Consider the following 16,741-nt stretch of genomic DNA (forward strand, 5'->3'; position numbering starts at 1 on the left):
GCTATTAAAATGTTCAACTGTTTGTCATAAATCACATGCAGACAGATTTAAAGGTACACATGTATACCCTGGTGGAGAGAACGGAAAGAGGATACACGATAGAAACATTTAAGAGACACCTCCAAGGAATAAATGCACAGGAGGCAGGCCTCTCGTCAGAAAGGAGGATCTGGAAAAAAAATGGTCATGGGATGAGGATGAAAGGCAGTCGGCACCACAGAATAGCCTCTCAGTGGAAATGGTGGAGTCCAGGATAGTATCAGAATTTAAGAAAGTATGGGACAAGCACAAAGGATTTCTAGAGAAAGGAATGGATTGTAAAAGCTAAGCAGAAAGTGTGGAAAGGCAGACTGTATGAACTGTAGGGCTTATACTGCTATCATATTCTCCATTTTTAATTCCAAAAACTGCAGCAGCTGCTCCATCAAGTTTGCTTCCAAAGTCAATTTTGTTTTACTATGCAGTTTTGGACGAAGCAATCTGCAGTGTATATATGACAAATGCCTATTATTGCTATATAACAAATGTGACAGGAAAGGTGCCCCGTGTCTAATGATGTATGGGATTATGATACGCTCTGAACTGAATGGAAGGAGGTAGCAGAGGACACTGAAGACACACCTGTTTCAGTTTGTCTTTGGTTCAGACATGCGAAAGGCAATTCTGTAATCTAGGTGCCCACATTTACATGCACATTACACGCACAAATATCTAGAATACTAGCACTTCTGCACGTGTGCGCGATATAGCCATATAAATGCAAGCAGGGTGGAAGGGTGCTATTCTGCTTAACTTGCTCAGTGCATATTTACAAGGAGGGCCTTACATAGGCAGGGCACTCACTTGCATGGATAACTTAGAAAATACAGTAAGTTACGCAAGTCTCCATTGCATTTAGGCACCTGCACTTACCTCTGCTCTATGACTGGTATAACTGAGTGCGCTTAAATGTTAGGCACACCGATACCAGGTTGCTTTTTAACAGAACCTGGATGCTCAGTTTCCAGTGTGCCGATATTCAGCGCCAGCACCTGCATAGCTAAGTGGCTGAAATTACCAGCACCCCCATAACTGACGGCTCCCTGTACCACACCTGATCTGCTCACATTTTTTAAGGCTGGCCAGAGCCGATATTCAGTGGCACTGCCCAGCTGTGCCATTGAAAACTGGCGTGTATATATTTTATTTATTTATTGCATTTGTATCCCACATTATCCCACCTCTTTGCAGGCTCAATGTGGCTTACAATACATCATGGGTACTGGAAATAGGAGTGCATATACATTAGGTTTACAGAAGATTTGTGTTGAATTATATAATGGTGTTAAAGCAAAAAACATTATAAGACAGTGCTAGAAAGCAAAATACATTATAAGACAGTGTTAGAAGTTCAGAAGATTATACATTTGCATGTTGATCTTTGTGATAAATCTTGTCGAAGAGATAGGTTTTTAATAGTTTTCGGAAATTGGTCAGTTCATAGATCGTTTTCAGGTTGCGTGGTAGCGCATTCCAGAGCTGCGTGCTCGTAAAGGAAAAGGTAGATGCATGCATTGATTTGTATTTCAAACCCTTGCATTTCGGAGGATGAAGAATGAGAGGTGTACGGGAAGATTTTTTTGCGTTCCTGGGTGGTAGTTCTATTAGATCTGACATGTAGGCTGGGGCGTTACCATGGATAAATAGAGAGAGAGAGAGAGAGAGAAAGAATATGGATGCTGGTATACTTCAGTGACCTGTGGGATGCAAATGCATGTTGTTTGGTAATAAATACAGTGAATTTCTTTCCTTCAAGGGGATAGGACAGTTATTGCAATTTGTATCCATCAGTTAATTGGTTGACTAAAATGTTTTGTTACTGTCTTTGAGAAGACTGGATAAATAAACTTAAAAAAAATAATAATTTCTCTCTTTCCTAACTCAACCTCTTCATCTACTTTGTTTTTTGCAGTGACATTCTGAAATGTTAACACCGTCCATAATCTTGAAAATAACTTACTATGATAGTTCTGAAGGAAGAGAACTGAAGAGAGGCTACTTATGTAAATCTCCCATTCAGAACTCTGCACCAGAAATATTTTAAACCACATTTCCTGCTGCTAAACATTAAATTTGATGCATTCTATAACTAACATCGCTGGTATAATAAATAGAAACATAATGATGACCTTACTTTCAGGCAAAGTGTGTATCCGGGTTCCTAGGCTTCTGAAGTACGCATGCTTCATGGCATCTTCTGCAGAAATTCTTTTCTTGGATTCATACTTTTTAAAAAACAAGAACAAATGTTTTATCCGTTTAAGCTTGAATGAGAAATCAGAGGTTTTTTTTTTTTATATAGGCATTACAAAGGCAGCACGTTTTTTGTCGGTTTCAATACAGCTGTAGCTAACTCCAGACTCCGCCCCTTTTGCCTCGCAGCACCTTATGCCTGGAACAGACTTCCCGAGCCCATACGCCATGCGTCCTCCCTGCCCATTTTCAAGTCCTTACTCAAGGCCCATCTCTTCTCCCTTGCTTTTGGCGCCTAACCACCTTCCCCATTCCTGTTACCTACACTGACTACGTAGTCTGTTACCGTTAGATTGTAAGCTCTCTTGAGCAGGGACTGTCCCTCCCCGTGTTTAAACTTGTACAGCACTGCGTAACCCTGGCAGCGCTATAGAAATGCTAAGTAGTAGTAGTATGTGAATTCCAAGAAACCAGGGGTTGAAAGCCAGTGAAAATTTTATTTGAATATCTGATCAGTAAGCAAAAAATTCCCCAAACAACATACTCCTCACACTGTCACTGAATTGCGAATCCTGAGCCTTCTCCATCCTCCCCCTCCCTTTTATTGATAATAAGCACAGAAAGGGCCCATGTTCCTAGCCAGTCATCAGTTCTGAGCACCTCATCTCACTGTCCTAGCAGCACTGGTATTGCCCATCATATGACAGTCCTTGCACTGTCAGTGCGATAGAATATTAAATAGGACAGCAAATAAAAATGTATATGATATGGTGCATGAAAGTCCTGATGTAAGTTCATTTCAGCACTGAAATATTGCATAACACCAGGTTTGGAAGTATCTTTTTTGCTACTTCAAAACAGGTGTATAGATAAATAAGTCCTTTAGTTCAATGTATTTGCCAAGAGCGTTCTTGTTCACAATTTTTATTCTAACAACTGGGGTGTTGCAAGACACTTTATTATATTACTAAATTATAATTTTACTAAATTATATATATATATATATATATAAAAAAAACACAATTTCTCAAGCTTTTTTGCTTTGTGAGAAAACAAGGCAGAAGCCCAGGAGGGGACAAAAAAAATGATAAGGAAAAGCAAATAATTTTAAGCTGGGAAGCCATATTCCACCCAACCAGTTCAAAATCTGAAACAAACAAAACACCATAAACGTTATTTTGAAACAGTGAATAAACCAAAAGGAGGCATATATTGGATTAAAACATTTTAAGAAGCAGGGTGGGAATACACAGGAAAGGAGGACTGTATAGTGCCAGAGAATTACACAGCCTTGTACCGCTAGGATATTAGCTCAAATCTGGTATAGGTTGGTATAGGCTTAAAAATACTGTTTATGTGAAATAAGTTGATAATTACAATTCCGCTCACAGTGGACATTTGTCACTATTATAAACACCCCCCCACGAAACTGCACTATTTGCCATTAATTACAGTGTTGCCACGCTACCCAGTTTCAGGAAGGACATTTTATGCCATTCATGGATTTCTAGCAACCCCATTCTAATGCATTATGAGACCTGCTGATTTCAATAGGTAGAATCAGGGACTACAACTACCACACTGCTTTAGGATATAAGTTCAAAATTAGGACTGGCCAAAAAGCCTGCTTCCTGTAACTGGGTAATACGCCAGATCTGTAACTGGCATCACGGACAATCCATAGCAGAGAGACCAAATGCGGCACAGGCATGAAAGAAGATTTGCTCTAAAGACAGTCTCTTGAGAGTAGAGTTAAGCAGACTGGAAGGGCAGAAGCATGAAACGTACAGTGCTACCGCCTGTGTTAAATATGTTCTGTATATAAATGGAGAGCATTAGGCTATGAGGCTAGCCCACAGCTAGCCCCTCATTTACAAAAACTTTCATGAACAATATATATGATATTTACTGAAAGCAAAAGAAAAGTCTTGATTTTCCTTTTACAATTATCATGTTTGAATCAATAGGTAACGAAAACCTAAGCTGGCTGTGCTGAAAATGCACAACCCCCCCCCCCCCCCAGTCTATCCTTTCCACTGTATAATTCAGTAAGGGCTTAAAAAAAATAACCCCCCCCCCAAAAAAAAAAAAAAAAAAAAAAAACATCAAAATAATGCACACTATGGTAGTGCATGTTATTTACTGCAAGATTCATCATTTTATGCAATACGTCTTATAGTAAATAATATGTGGTGACAGTAGCTACATGCACTGCTATTAAATGTTCACCTAAATTGGTAAAAAGAAAGCAAACATTGTTTTAAGTTACGCTCATTTTGAAAGATAGCAAAACTGATGATTGTTGTAAAACATATGATTTACCTGAAGAAACTTTGTCAGTAACTCAATTCCTTCAGAGTCCAACCTACAGAAAATAAAACAGTAAAACCAGCAGTGAAATGTGTGAGAAAATCAAGGACACAGGCAGCATGTTGCTAGATACTAATACATTTTTTAAAATACAGGCAGAAGAGACGCAAAGTTTTATGGTAGCAACTGGACTACAAAACTAAAAATATTTGTTGGATGAAGAAAAAGAATAGTCTCTATAAAAGTTTTATGTTTATTAAAATATTTGCTATAATGCTCTTCCATAAATCACAGTGTTAACAAAAAAAGCCATAAAAGACAATGAAATATAAAATAATCAATCACATTAGTAAAGATAAGTTACAAGTACCTCTGTTTAGAAATCTCTCCCCCCCAACACTCCCCAGTATCAACCCACCAACCTAGTCAGTAATAAGTAACAGGGAATGCAGGAGAAAAATAGATGATCTTCAAATCACTCTAGAATTTCTTAAAATTCATTTTGGTTCTAAGTGTCTGAAGTAGGGAGGTCCAGAGAACCGGAGATAGAAAATGCTGCCTCTCAAGGGCTGTCGAGCCTGGCTGTAGACACTGATGAATCTGACGTTTGGTTCTGGGACTGTGAGCATAATGCCCTAGCTGAGGCAGAAGGAATTATCAAATCCGAAAGATAATGGGGAAGCCCCTTACAAAATGCTCTATGGGGCCAACATCAAAATCTGAATACAATGAGGCATATTTTCAAAGCACTTAGCCTTCCAAAGTTCCATAGAAACCTATGGAACTTTGGAAGGCTAAGTGCTTTGAAAATATGCCTCAAGATGATACAAGTAACCAATGGAATTCCATGAATAATGGTGTCACAGTCAAGGAAGAAGGATCAACAATCCCCAAGAAGAAGACACAGCAAACACACACAGTGTGGAGAAGCAAACGGAGGAAATGGAAACAATTTATGAAACCAACATTCTTTATTCCAGCAAGTTTACAGTCATGTTTAGACAAAACAATTGTCTGTGTCAGGGGTCTGACAAAATACACTGCTAATAAGAACTGATAATATGAACAATCCTCCAATAAACAAATATGCAAATGTACTTGACAATCTGATTACGACCGCATAAGGCTCCACAGTGCCCCGCTGAATACCATAAGTCCACAGAAAGCTTTTCTAGGAGAAAATCGTGTAGCTGAACTTCGCACAGCTTTGCAGTGCCATGCAAATAGGATTGTTCATATTAGTTCTTACCAGCAGGCAATTGTTTGCTGAAACACAGCCATGTCGTGTCCATAACTTGCTAGAATAAAGAATATTGGTTTCATAAAGTGTTTCCATCTTCTCACTGCGTTTGTTTGCTATGAATAATAGTGTAACATCATCATATTTATATGAAAAAGTAACTAGTTTGATTGCCACATTTTGGACTAATTACAGACAGTGCAAGAAGGTGAGGTTCCATTATATAAAGCATTGCAATAATCTAGATGATTGATCGCTAACAAAGATGGCAGGGACCTGATATTCCAACTGCCCTGATATTCCTCAAAACTAGAAAAAAAGGCTTTAATCAGTGAAGAAATTTGCATGTTGAATGAAAGTTGGGGATCAAAAGTAAAACCAAGTGTTTTCAAGGATCTGGCTAGAGGGAGAACATTACCAAGGTGAAAGACTTGGTATTGACATTTTAGAAGTAATCCACATCACTTTCGATTTCAGTGGATTAAGCTTCAGATAATTATCATTTATTTTTATTTGTTGCATTTGTATCCCACATTTTCCCACCTATTTGCAGGCTCAATGTGGCTTACAAAGAGCTGTTATGGCATTGCCATTACAGAGTACAGAAATACAATTGGTGTTACAGAGATATTAAGGATAACAGGGGATATACTCAAGTAGCCAGGATAGACAGTTATTGAGAGGTGTGAGATCAGAAGAGGATAGAACTGTAAAGAAAAGAATAAATGGATGTCATCTGCAAAAATATAATTGCTAAGCCCCAAGAACTGGATTAGCAGAGCTAAAAGGCTCAGAAAAAGATTGAGCAACATAGGTGAAAGCAGTGATCATTGTGGAACACTGCAGGACAAAGGATTCTGACTAGATGTTGACTCATTTATAAAGACTGAATATGTTCGATCTGACAAAAAAAAAGATGTAAACCATTGTAAAATGCAATCAAAGTCCCTTAAAGGGCTAGTAAAAGAACGCAATCAACCAGTTGAATGCGGTGCTAAGATCTAGAGATACAAGTGCTATTTCACCTCTATCCAAATAATTATGAACCTCACTGAGAAGGGTGACAAACATGAAGAAGGTCCTTTTTGACCACAAAGTTTTTTCAATTGCAGAAAAACAGCACATTCTATCGAACTGGCAAGAAAGGGATTGCTAGTTATCAGTCTATAGTTGTTTGGAAGTGTGTCTTGAACCCCCTTTCTTAATAACAGGCTTTACTACTGATGTTTTCAATTCTGGCAGTTCAACTGACAAAAACACAAATATTTATCACAGATAGCAAGTAAAGGTGTAAAGTTTGAAGCACATTTTTGGGGGATGTTGGAAAGAAGTGGATCTGAATCTGATATAGTAGGACAGGATGAGAGATTTTAGTAAAAAGCAAAGATACAGGATTAAAAGTTGTCCAATAAGACACCTGGGGTGGGGAAGGGGAATCAAGACAGGGAGGTTTCTATAGACATACTGACTGATGGAAATGAGAAAAGGAGGTCAGATATCTTATTGCAAGAATGTCTGCCGCAGTGATAATTTATAGGCCAACATTTTGCATTGCACTTTGGCCTAAAAGATCTTTCAACATGTAGGAAACTCCCTTGGCAAGGCAAGAACGTTTTCTATAAACTGTGAGACTGGCCTGGTAACAAGAAAAGGTGGTTAGTGATCTAGATTTTCTGTATTGCCTTCCTGCCCTCCTAACATGAGGTTCATCTTATGTGATTTCTGGGTTGTTTCAGCTAGAAGAGAGTGTCGCTATTAAAAGCAATTATTCATTTTTCCTTTTGCTTATTATACTCTTCTTCATATGTGACATATTAGCTATATCCATGATAGTTTATTTATTTATTTGGTTCACTTGTATCCCACATTTTCCCAGCATGTGCGGGCTCAATGTGGCTAACAAAGTTACAATAAAATAACATAATACAACAGGATATAATAGTAAAATAGCAAGTAACAAATACAGAACGTAAACAGCTTAAATAAGAGAATACGGATGGGAAATCGGGAGCAACAAAAGGAAAGCAGACAAAGGCAAAAAAGCAGGAAATCTGACAAACAGAAATAGGGGTTTAAAGAGCACTGGGGCTTGATAGGCTTTACTAAACAAATATGTTTTTAGTAATTTCTTAAATGTTAGGTGATCCGATGTCTCTCTCAGTTGTCTCGGCTGAACTGGATAAAACATCTGACTTCATGTCTGGATATTTTATAGAAAAATTATTTTTATTGAATTTTAACATGTCCAGAACTACATAAAAGCAAAAGAAACAGTGGAGAGCTGAGCACATTTTGATATATACATATGGGACTCAGTTCTGTAAATTGGCTCAAAGCTAGATGCCATTTATAGAACAGCACTTCCTGCCAGGATCTGCGCCCTAGTATAAATCCCCATTGCCTAAATTAGGTGATGATCTCCCGAATTCTAACACAATGTGCTCAAATCCTAGAAATACCTCTGACCTGCCCATGCCCCTCCCATGGCCACACCTCCTTTTCAGATCCATGTGGAAAAATGTACACACACATCTTTATAGAACAGTGACTATAAAGATGAATGTGAAAATTCCAATTATCTCCAATAACTGATTGATAGCACCCAATTATCAGCGCTAACGGAATTAGCATGCGCTAAATGCTAAAAAGCCCATATATATGAGTCCCTTCCTTTCGTACCAGAGTACGTATGCCTTTCATCCGTCCCCAATCTTTAAAACCCATTCCCTGCAAATCTGGGGAAACATTTCCATTACCCAAAAATGGCAGATAGGAGCAGCAGTTTGATGTCATCTGAAACCTCCTCCTGTTCAATTTACACAACATCTTACCGACTGCAAAAACGTATTGTGTTTCAAAGCAATAGGCATGGCTTGTTCCCCAGCAACGTCTGAATACATTATGTTCTCTCTTTTTTTTATGTGTTTCTTGAAACTATATTATTTCTCTATCAAGTATTTATTGTCTTTCTAGATTTAAATGTTTTAATAAATAAAACAAATACCTTGGTGTATGGTTGATTAAAGGCTGTGGTTTGTATTTGGGAAAGTTGTAGTTCCTAAATTCATCATTTGAAGTAATACCTGTCCAGGTTTCTTCAGATGGTGTTCCTAAACAAACAAGCACAAAACTTTTAGAGATACATCAGTGAGATTTAATAAGCTCAGGGTCTGGTTCAAATACATTTTCTAGAATCTTCTAGATGCTTATTTTAGTATTTGTGCATAATCAAAAATTTCCCAGTTCAGTATTTAGAAATGGAAGACATGGTGATAAACACTTCACTATTAAAGATCATACTGGACATTAATGAACTCTTTTACCTCAACCCAGCTTGATTGAATCTTATCTTCCCTATCCCAATACAACATTTTGTACCTATCCCGTACCGGATTTGGCGAATGCCTTCACGGTATTATGTAAGCCACATTGAGCCTGCAATATGTGGGAAAATGTGGGATACAAATGTAACAAATAAATAAATAATTATATAAGAGGAGGTGCTATTTGAGTATTACCTTAATTTGTACATACTAACACTTCTCAACTGCAGTAGGCTGATTCTTTATCAGTGAGCTTAATTTTTTACAACAATAAACTGTAAAAAAAAATGAAGAATGAAAACAGGACATTGTCTGGGGTATTTGTTTTCAAGAGTGTTGGAGATAATGGAAGTAGGTGTAGGCCTGGCTCTTCTCCCAAGCTTTTAATGGAAGAAGCAACTGATTAACTAGTTACGCACACAAGGACTAACACCAGTTACTCACACAGTAGCAGGACTTGTTTATCCACTTCTACTCTGGCTGAGATCATTTTCATGCACCTTTCTGAGACCATGGGGGCTCATTTTCAAACCACTTAGCCTTCCAAAGTTCCATAGGTTTCTATGGAACTTTGGAAGGCTAAGTGCTTTGAAAATATGCCTCCATATGCAATTCTTTCTTGACGTTAATCACCCTTATTTTCTAATACCTGTCTCTGTATGTTCCACCTCCGTTTACACCATATGCTATTAAGTGAATTGATTTTTTTTTACTCTTCAAAAAGTTCAAAGGCCAGGGGACACTCAATGAAGTTACATGGAAATACTTTTAAAACAAATAGGAGGAAATATTTCTTCACTCAATGAATAGTTAAGCTCTGGAACTCGTTGCCAGAGGATGTGATAACAGTGGTTTGCGTAGCTGGGTTTAAATAAAGATTTGGACAAGTTCCTGGAGGAAAGGTCCACAGTCTGATATTGAGACAGACATGGGAAAGCCATTGCTTGCACTGGGATTGGAAGCATGGAATGCTGCTACTCTTTGGGATTTTGCCAGGTACTTGCGACCTGGATTGGCCACTGCTGGAAACAGGATACTGGGCTAGATGGACCATTGGTCTGACCCAGTATGGCTAGTCTTACATTCTTATGTAACGTGTATTGAGTTGACATTGTAAGTAACATACTATGGCATAATATGTACTGTTATTTAAATATTTTTACACATGTAATTGTTTATTGTCTACAATTATTTGTTCGTTCTTTTATCCCACAATTATCCAAAAACAAGTTTCGGTTCAATGTGGCTTACATTCATTACATCCAGCTTATTCCTGCGGTATGCTGCCTTGGTTGAATTTCTTAAAAAAAAAAAAAAAAAACAGGTAGCAAAAACAGTTTTTATTTAACTGCAAGTGAAATATATGAGAAGATATTATTTCATTATTCTTCGATGATGGCTTTAAGTCCATTCATATTTGACACTGGTTATCACTATAGTAAGGAGGCAGCATGAAGTTGTAACCTGTAATTCAGAACGTTCCCCATATTCATGATTTTAGATTTTGCCTTCTCATTGTCTCTGGTGCAATCCCAGACAAGTCAATGTAGCTCACTGTACCTAGGCTTACATAACTGTAATTAAGTAACAGGACTATTCCTGCTTCTCTCTCTCCATCGCAAGCTAGGCACAGAAAGTGGTACTCAGACTGGCTTAATTGTATACTTCTGAAACTTGGATGAAAGGCACGGTATAAAGCTATGTATGTATATCAGATCAAAATGCAATTGTTTATACTAATATTTCCCATATTCCTAATTGGATCTTGTGACATGCTATATCTATATATGCATGCATAATAGACTATAATAACACAGTAGTAGAAATAAACATTCCAAATCACAGTTATCTGAAGCTAGGGTCCACCTTGGGAGTCAGCACCTAAGAAAAAGATCTAGGTGTTGTTGTAGACAATACGCTGAAATCTTTTGCCCAGTGTGCGGCTGCCACCAAAAAAGCAAACAGGATGCTAGGAATTATTAGGAAAGGGATGGTAAATGAGACCAAGAATACTATAATGCCCCTGTATCGTTCCATAGAGCAATCTCACCTTGAGTATTGCGTTCCGTTCTAGTCACTGTATCTCAAAAAAGATATAGCGGCACTAGAAAAGGTTCAAAAAAGAGCGACCAAAATGATAAAGGGGATGGAACTCCTCTCATATGAGGAAAGGCTAAAGAGGTTAGGGCTCTTCAGCTTGGAAAAGAGATGGCCGAGGGGAGATATGACTGAGGTCTACAAAATCTTGAACGGTGTAGAACAAGTAGAAGTGAACCGATGTTTTACTCTTTCAAAAAGTACAAAGGGGACACTCAATGAAGTTACATGGAAACACTTAAAACAAATATGAACAAATGTTTTTCAGTCAATGAATAGTTAAGCTCTGGAAAACTTTGCTGGAAGATGTAGTAACAGTGGTTAGCATATCTGGGTTAAAAAAAAAAAGGTTTGGACAAGTTCCTGGAGGAAAAGTCCATATTCTGCTATGAGACAGACATGGGGAAGCCACTGCTTGCCCTAGAATTGGTAGCATGGAATCTTGCTACTATTTGAGTTTCTGCTAGGTACTTGTGACCTGGAATTAGCCACTATTGGAAACAGGATACTGGGATAGATGAACCACTGGTCTGACCCAGTATCAGTGGCGTACCAAGGGTGGGGCGGTGGTCCGCCCCGGGTGCACGCCACTGGAGGGGTGCAGAAAGCAGCCGCGTTACTTCCTGTTCCAGGGCAGAGGGAGCAGGGAGCCAGCGGAACCGAGAGGCTGCTCCCAGCAGCTAAGAATGCACCCGGTAGGGGGTGGGTGCGCATCGGCAATCCGTCCCGGGTGGCAGCTGACCTAAGATCATCACTGTCCTGTATGGCTATTCTTATGTTCTTAACATTGAAGTGCACTAAGATCTTGTTTAGCAGAATGAGGTTGTTTAATGTTATTACAATGCCTTGCAAATGCCTTATACATTTTCTTACATTCTTACAATACAGTTCAAAAGGCATTAAAGCAGAAGTTTATTTCACTGATCTACACACCATAATGTACATTTTAGAGGTAAAATAATCAGAGAAATATTAACATAATTCAGAATAAGAAACCAAAAAGTTTTGATTGCATATGTTTTTGCATCCGTTGATATAACACCATCCCGTCTGCAGAAATAACAGCCATGAGTCATTTAGGATAAGTTTGTATCAAATTTTATGGTACAGATTTTGCCCATTTTTCTTGGCAGAACTGCTCAAGCTCTATCATATTGTCTGGGAATCATCTATAAGCTGCAGCCTTCAAGCCTTGTCTCAAATTTTCTGCTAGATTCAGGTATGGGCTTTGACTGTGTTACTCAAGGGCACTCATTTCATTCTTGCTGATCCCCTCCTTTGTTGATTGTGCTTAGGATCATTTTCTTGCTGAAAGGCAAATCTTCTCACCAGTCCCAGGTTAATAACAGGCTGAAACACGACTCCTTGTCCTCCCTGCAGCATAATAAATGCTGCCACTACTGTGCTTTACTATAGAGATGGTGCTAGCAGGATGGCGTGCTGTGTTTTATATCATACATTATCAATTAGCACTGAGACCAAAAGTTGAACTTTGGTCTCATCAGACCACAAAACCTTTTCTCACATGCAAGAAAAATGTCAGGAAGTATTTTTTCACGGAGAGAGTAGTGGATGTTTGGAATGCCCTCCCACGGGAGGTGGTGGAAATGAAAACGGTAACGGAATTCAAACATGCGTGGGATAAGCATAAAGGAATCCTGTGCCGAAGGAATGGATCCTCAGGAGCTTAGTCAAGATCGGGAGGCGGGGCTGGTGGTTGGGAGGCGGAGATGGTGCTGGACAGACTTGTACGGTCTGTGCCAGAGCCGGTGATTGGGAGGCAGGGCTGGTGGTGGGGAGGTGAGGATAGTGCTGGGCAGACTTATACGGTCTGTGCCTGTGCCAGAGCCGGTGGTTGGGAGGCGGGGATAGTGCTGGGCAGACTTATACGGTCTGTGCCCTGAAGAGCACAGGTACAAATCAAAGTAGGGTATACACAAAAAGCAGCAAATATGAGTTATCTTGTTGGGCAGACTGGATGGACCGTGCAGGTCTTTTTCTGCCGTCATCTACTATGTTACTATGCAATGCTCCTTTTGCAAATGTTATGCAATACATCATATGGCTTTTCTTCAATTGTGTTTGTGGAGGGAAAAAAAATCTTGTATTCCACCCATCTCCCAATTCTGTGCGGATGCTGGACACGGGGCAAGGATACAGAATAGAGATGCTGGATGTGAAGGGGAACAGACAGTTAGGGCTGGTGTTGGCAGATGACAGGGTGAAAGAAATGTGTGACTTATTAAAAGAATGGTCTCATGCTGTGGCTGGAAGGGGATAGGAACACTGAGAAAGACGTTGGGCATGGGGACAGGGGAACAGCAAGACAGAGAGAAGATGCTGGACGTAGGGGTAAGGGACTAGCGAGACAGAGCATGCTGGACATGGGTTAAGGGGGTCTAGAGAAAAACAGGTATGCTGGACTTGGGATGAGGGGATTAGAAAGATAGAAGAGTGCTAGACAAGACACTATATGGGGGGGGGGGGGGGGAGGAGAAAGGGGATGCTGGACCTAGAGAGGAGGAAAGAGGAAAGGAGAGGAGATGCTAAGCATGGGAAAAAGAGGGAAGAGAATAGAGAGCTATTGAGAGACTGGGGATGGAGAGATCAATAGGGAATGGGAGTGTGGTGTGACAGTGAAGGAACGAGATGGAAAGTTGTAGGTAGCTGTAGGTAAAGAAAGGGAAGGTTGAGGCCTGGTTGGTAAAAAGGAGAAGTGCAATCTGGACAAAGAAGCAGAAAAATGAATGGAAGAAAGTTGAAAGAAAGAGCAATGCTAGAGATGGATTTGGGGAACAAGTGAAGTCTGGAGGAAAGACAGTCAATTTGACAGGAGACCCTGGAAAGAGTTAAGAGAAGACAAAGGAAGGCAGAAACCAGAGCCTAAAAATAAAATGTCCAGTGCAGGTAGGGAAAAAAAAAGAAGAATTTTATTTTCTATTCATTAATTGGAACATGTCAGTTTTTGTAATGTATATCTTCCAGGGCCAGTGTTAAGATATGGCTGGAAGCTAGGGTAGATATCTAGAAGAGGACTCCAAAGCCTACTAGCAGGCAATGTGGTCTTCAACTTCAGGCAGGCTTGGAGTCTTTTCTGGCCTGACGAACCAGGGCAATTCCCTAGCTGCTCTCCCCCATGCCAGCCCTGACATATGCTGTGTTTATATTTTGCACAGTACAAGGGGGAAATTCTTTCTGTTTCTCTGGTGCTGCACTGCATGCAGTGTCTGGCTTCTTGTGTTTCAGTTTAATTTCTGTATGCATTTTTCTATTTCCACTTTGTGGTCATTAATGCTTTTATTTGGTGGGAGCCTGTCTGTGTTCTATATATGCAACAAAAGCTAGATATTCTATTAATATGGAGTTTCTATATAGTAATATGTAATAATTTGTCTTGTTTCAGTTTTCCTAATAGGTTCACTGATGTTTATGGCATTGCAATATTTACAGTGCTTCCTTTTCCTAGGTAGGGTCTTTGTTGTATAAGTTTCAGAAAATTAATGCTGTAATGGTAGATTTACTCTAAGCCCTGAGTGCCTTTTTTGTTGAGGTTTCTATTATTTCACAATATGCCCAGTACTGAGAAGGTTTATACTGCAGTTAATTAGATGACACTAGAATCAGGCATATTTCTGTATGGTAAGTTTTATGGGGAAAATGAAAGCCTGCTGACACTAAATGGTTCCTTGCATAGATCTAATTGAACATTCTAAAACTTTCTATCCCACAGTATATAAGGCAATTCTCATCAGCGTCAGTCTCTCTGTTACTACCTGCTCCACAAATAGCAGCTCTGTTGGGTCATGCAAAAAAATAAATTTGCCCCCTCCCCTCCTCCAAGGAATTCCTCCCTACACCCATGGCCTAAACCCTAGTGAACAGACATGAGTGGTACTCAAGCAGAGCTGCAGATAATGTTAAATTTCAGGCCAGTACCCTGTGGTGGGCCATCCTACTACTACTACTACTACTACTTAACATTTCTAGAGCGCTACTAGGGTTACGCAGCGCTGTACAGTTTAACAAAGAAGGCCAGTCCCTGCTCGAAGGAGCTTACAATCTAAAGGACGAAATGTCAAGTTGGGGTAATCTAGATTTCCTGAATAGAGGTGTAGTGGTTAGGTGCCGAAGGCGACATTGAAGAGGTGGGCTTTGAGCAAGGATTTGAAGATGGGCAGGGAGGGGGCCTGGCGAATGGGCTCAGGGAGTTTATTCCAAGCGAGGCAGAAAGGGCAGAGCCTGGAGTTGGCGGTGGTGAAGGGTACTGAAAGGAGTGATTTGTCTTGAGAGCGGAGGTTACGGGTAGGAACGTATGGGGAGATGAGGGTTTGTATACCTAGGGTTACCATACGTCCGGATTTCCCCGGACATGTCCTGTTGCAGGGGCACGGGCTTTAGTTTTCTTGTGAATTGTGTTTTTCCTTAATCTACGTATCATATAGGTCTAAAACTCATGCATATTGTTTGAAGTTTTGTTTTGTTTTTTTTAAAGAAAATAAACATCAACTTTTGACTGTATGTTGATGACACCCTGACTATTGCACCATTTCCTACTCAGACAAGTATCCAATCCATGAAGCTAATCACTGACTTTCAAGCGGTTTTATCTTGGTGTGCAGAAAATGGGCCTGCAATAATTTTTAACAAAACTGAGGCATTAGTAATATCTAGAGAACATTTAAGATTCCTGACTATATTATCTGACCATTGTAAATGGGCAAAAAAACGAGTGTGATTTTTTTTTTTTTTGGGGGGGGGGAGGGGGGGAAGTCATTCTGTAATACTGGATGCAGAGGACTCATCCAAATACTGGCACTAGAGGAATCAGTTCCATACTCTCCTGACCCTGGAAGCTCAGGATGTCTATCACTCACTTAAACATAAGAAACAGTTTTTAAAGATTTGGGATCCCTATTTACAATCCCTAAATCCCAGAGTTATAGTTTAATCTTGAATAAATTAGAGACTGCCATGCAGAGGTGAATAAGACCAACAAATCAGTTGGATGAGGGGCTTGGAGTATGGAGAGGTGAGAGGTGGTGAGATTTGACTGGGATGCTATAAGAACCTAGGGATCCCATACGATTAATTGGAGTTGAATAATTTGGACATTGGGATTGGTCAAAATGTTTTAATGTGGAGATAGCAGTTAATTTCTTTACAGGTTGTGATATTTTCTTGTGTGACTTTGATAAGCTTATGCAGCTTTCCCTTGTTCCTCAATAAAAAAATATTTAAATATCTTAACATTGTATCCTGGTTGGCAATGAGTGTTTTTTAAAAATAGATTATAAATGAATAGAGATAATCAATAATATCATTTTTAAACCATGTATTTTTTTTTTTTCAGAAAAGGATTTAAAGACTTGAGATACCATATGGCTGATTTTAAAGTTTTTCACAGGCTACATACTGATGCGTTTATCTTCTGTTTAATGGTTTAATGTATTATATTCTTGTTACGTATACCAATTAAGTCTGTTTAGATGTACACCACCTAGAAGCATAAAGATAGGCAGTTTAGAAAAATAAATGAAAT

General features: G+C 39.3%; 1 protein-coding gene across 3 annotated transcripts in view; it reads right to left on the bottom strand.

The window, feature by feature from the left end:
- The window catches only part of CDK17 (cyclin dependent kinase 17), a 191,804-nt gene that overhangs the window by 10,991 nt on the left and 164,072 nt on the right, over window positions 1–16,741 (bottom strand). For all 3 annotated transcript variants that reach the window (XM_030214340.1, XM_030214338.1, XM_030214339.1), the window contains 3 exons: window positions 8,787–8,892; window positions 4,555–4,597; window positions 2,174–2,264 (listed from right to left, as the gene is read on the bottom strand). In XM_030214340.1, coding sequence (XP_030070200.1) covers window positions 2,174–2,264; window positions 4,555–4,597; window positions 8,787–8,892 — 240 coding nt within the window. The remainder of the gene's footprint in view (window positions 1–2,173; window positions 2,265–4,554; window positions 4,598–8,786; window positions 8,893–16,741) is intronic.

This window comes from Microcaecilia unicolor, chromosome 9 (genome assembly GCF_901765095.1).
Source record: "Microcaecilia unicolor chromosome 9, aMicUni1.1, whole genome shotgun sequence".
NCBI classification, from domain to species: Eukaryota; Metazoa; Chordata; class Amphibia; order Gymnophiona; family Siphonopidae; genus Microcaecilia; species Microcaecilia unicolor.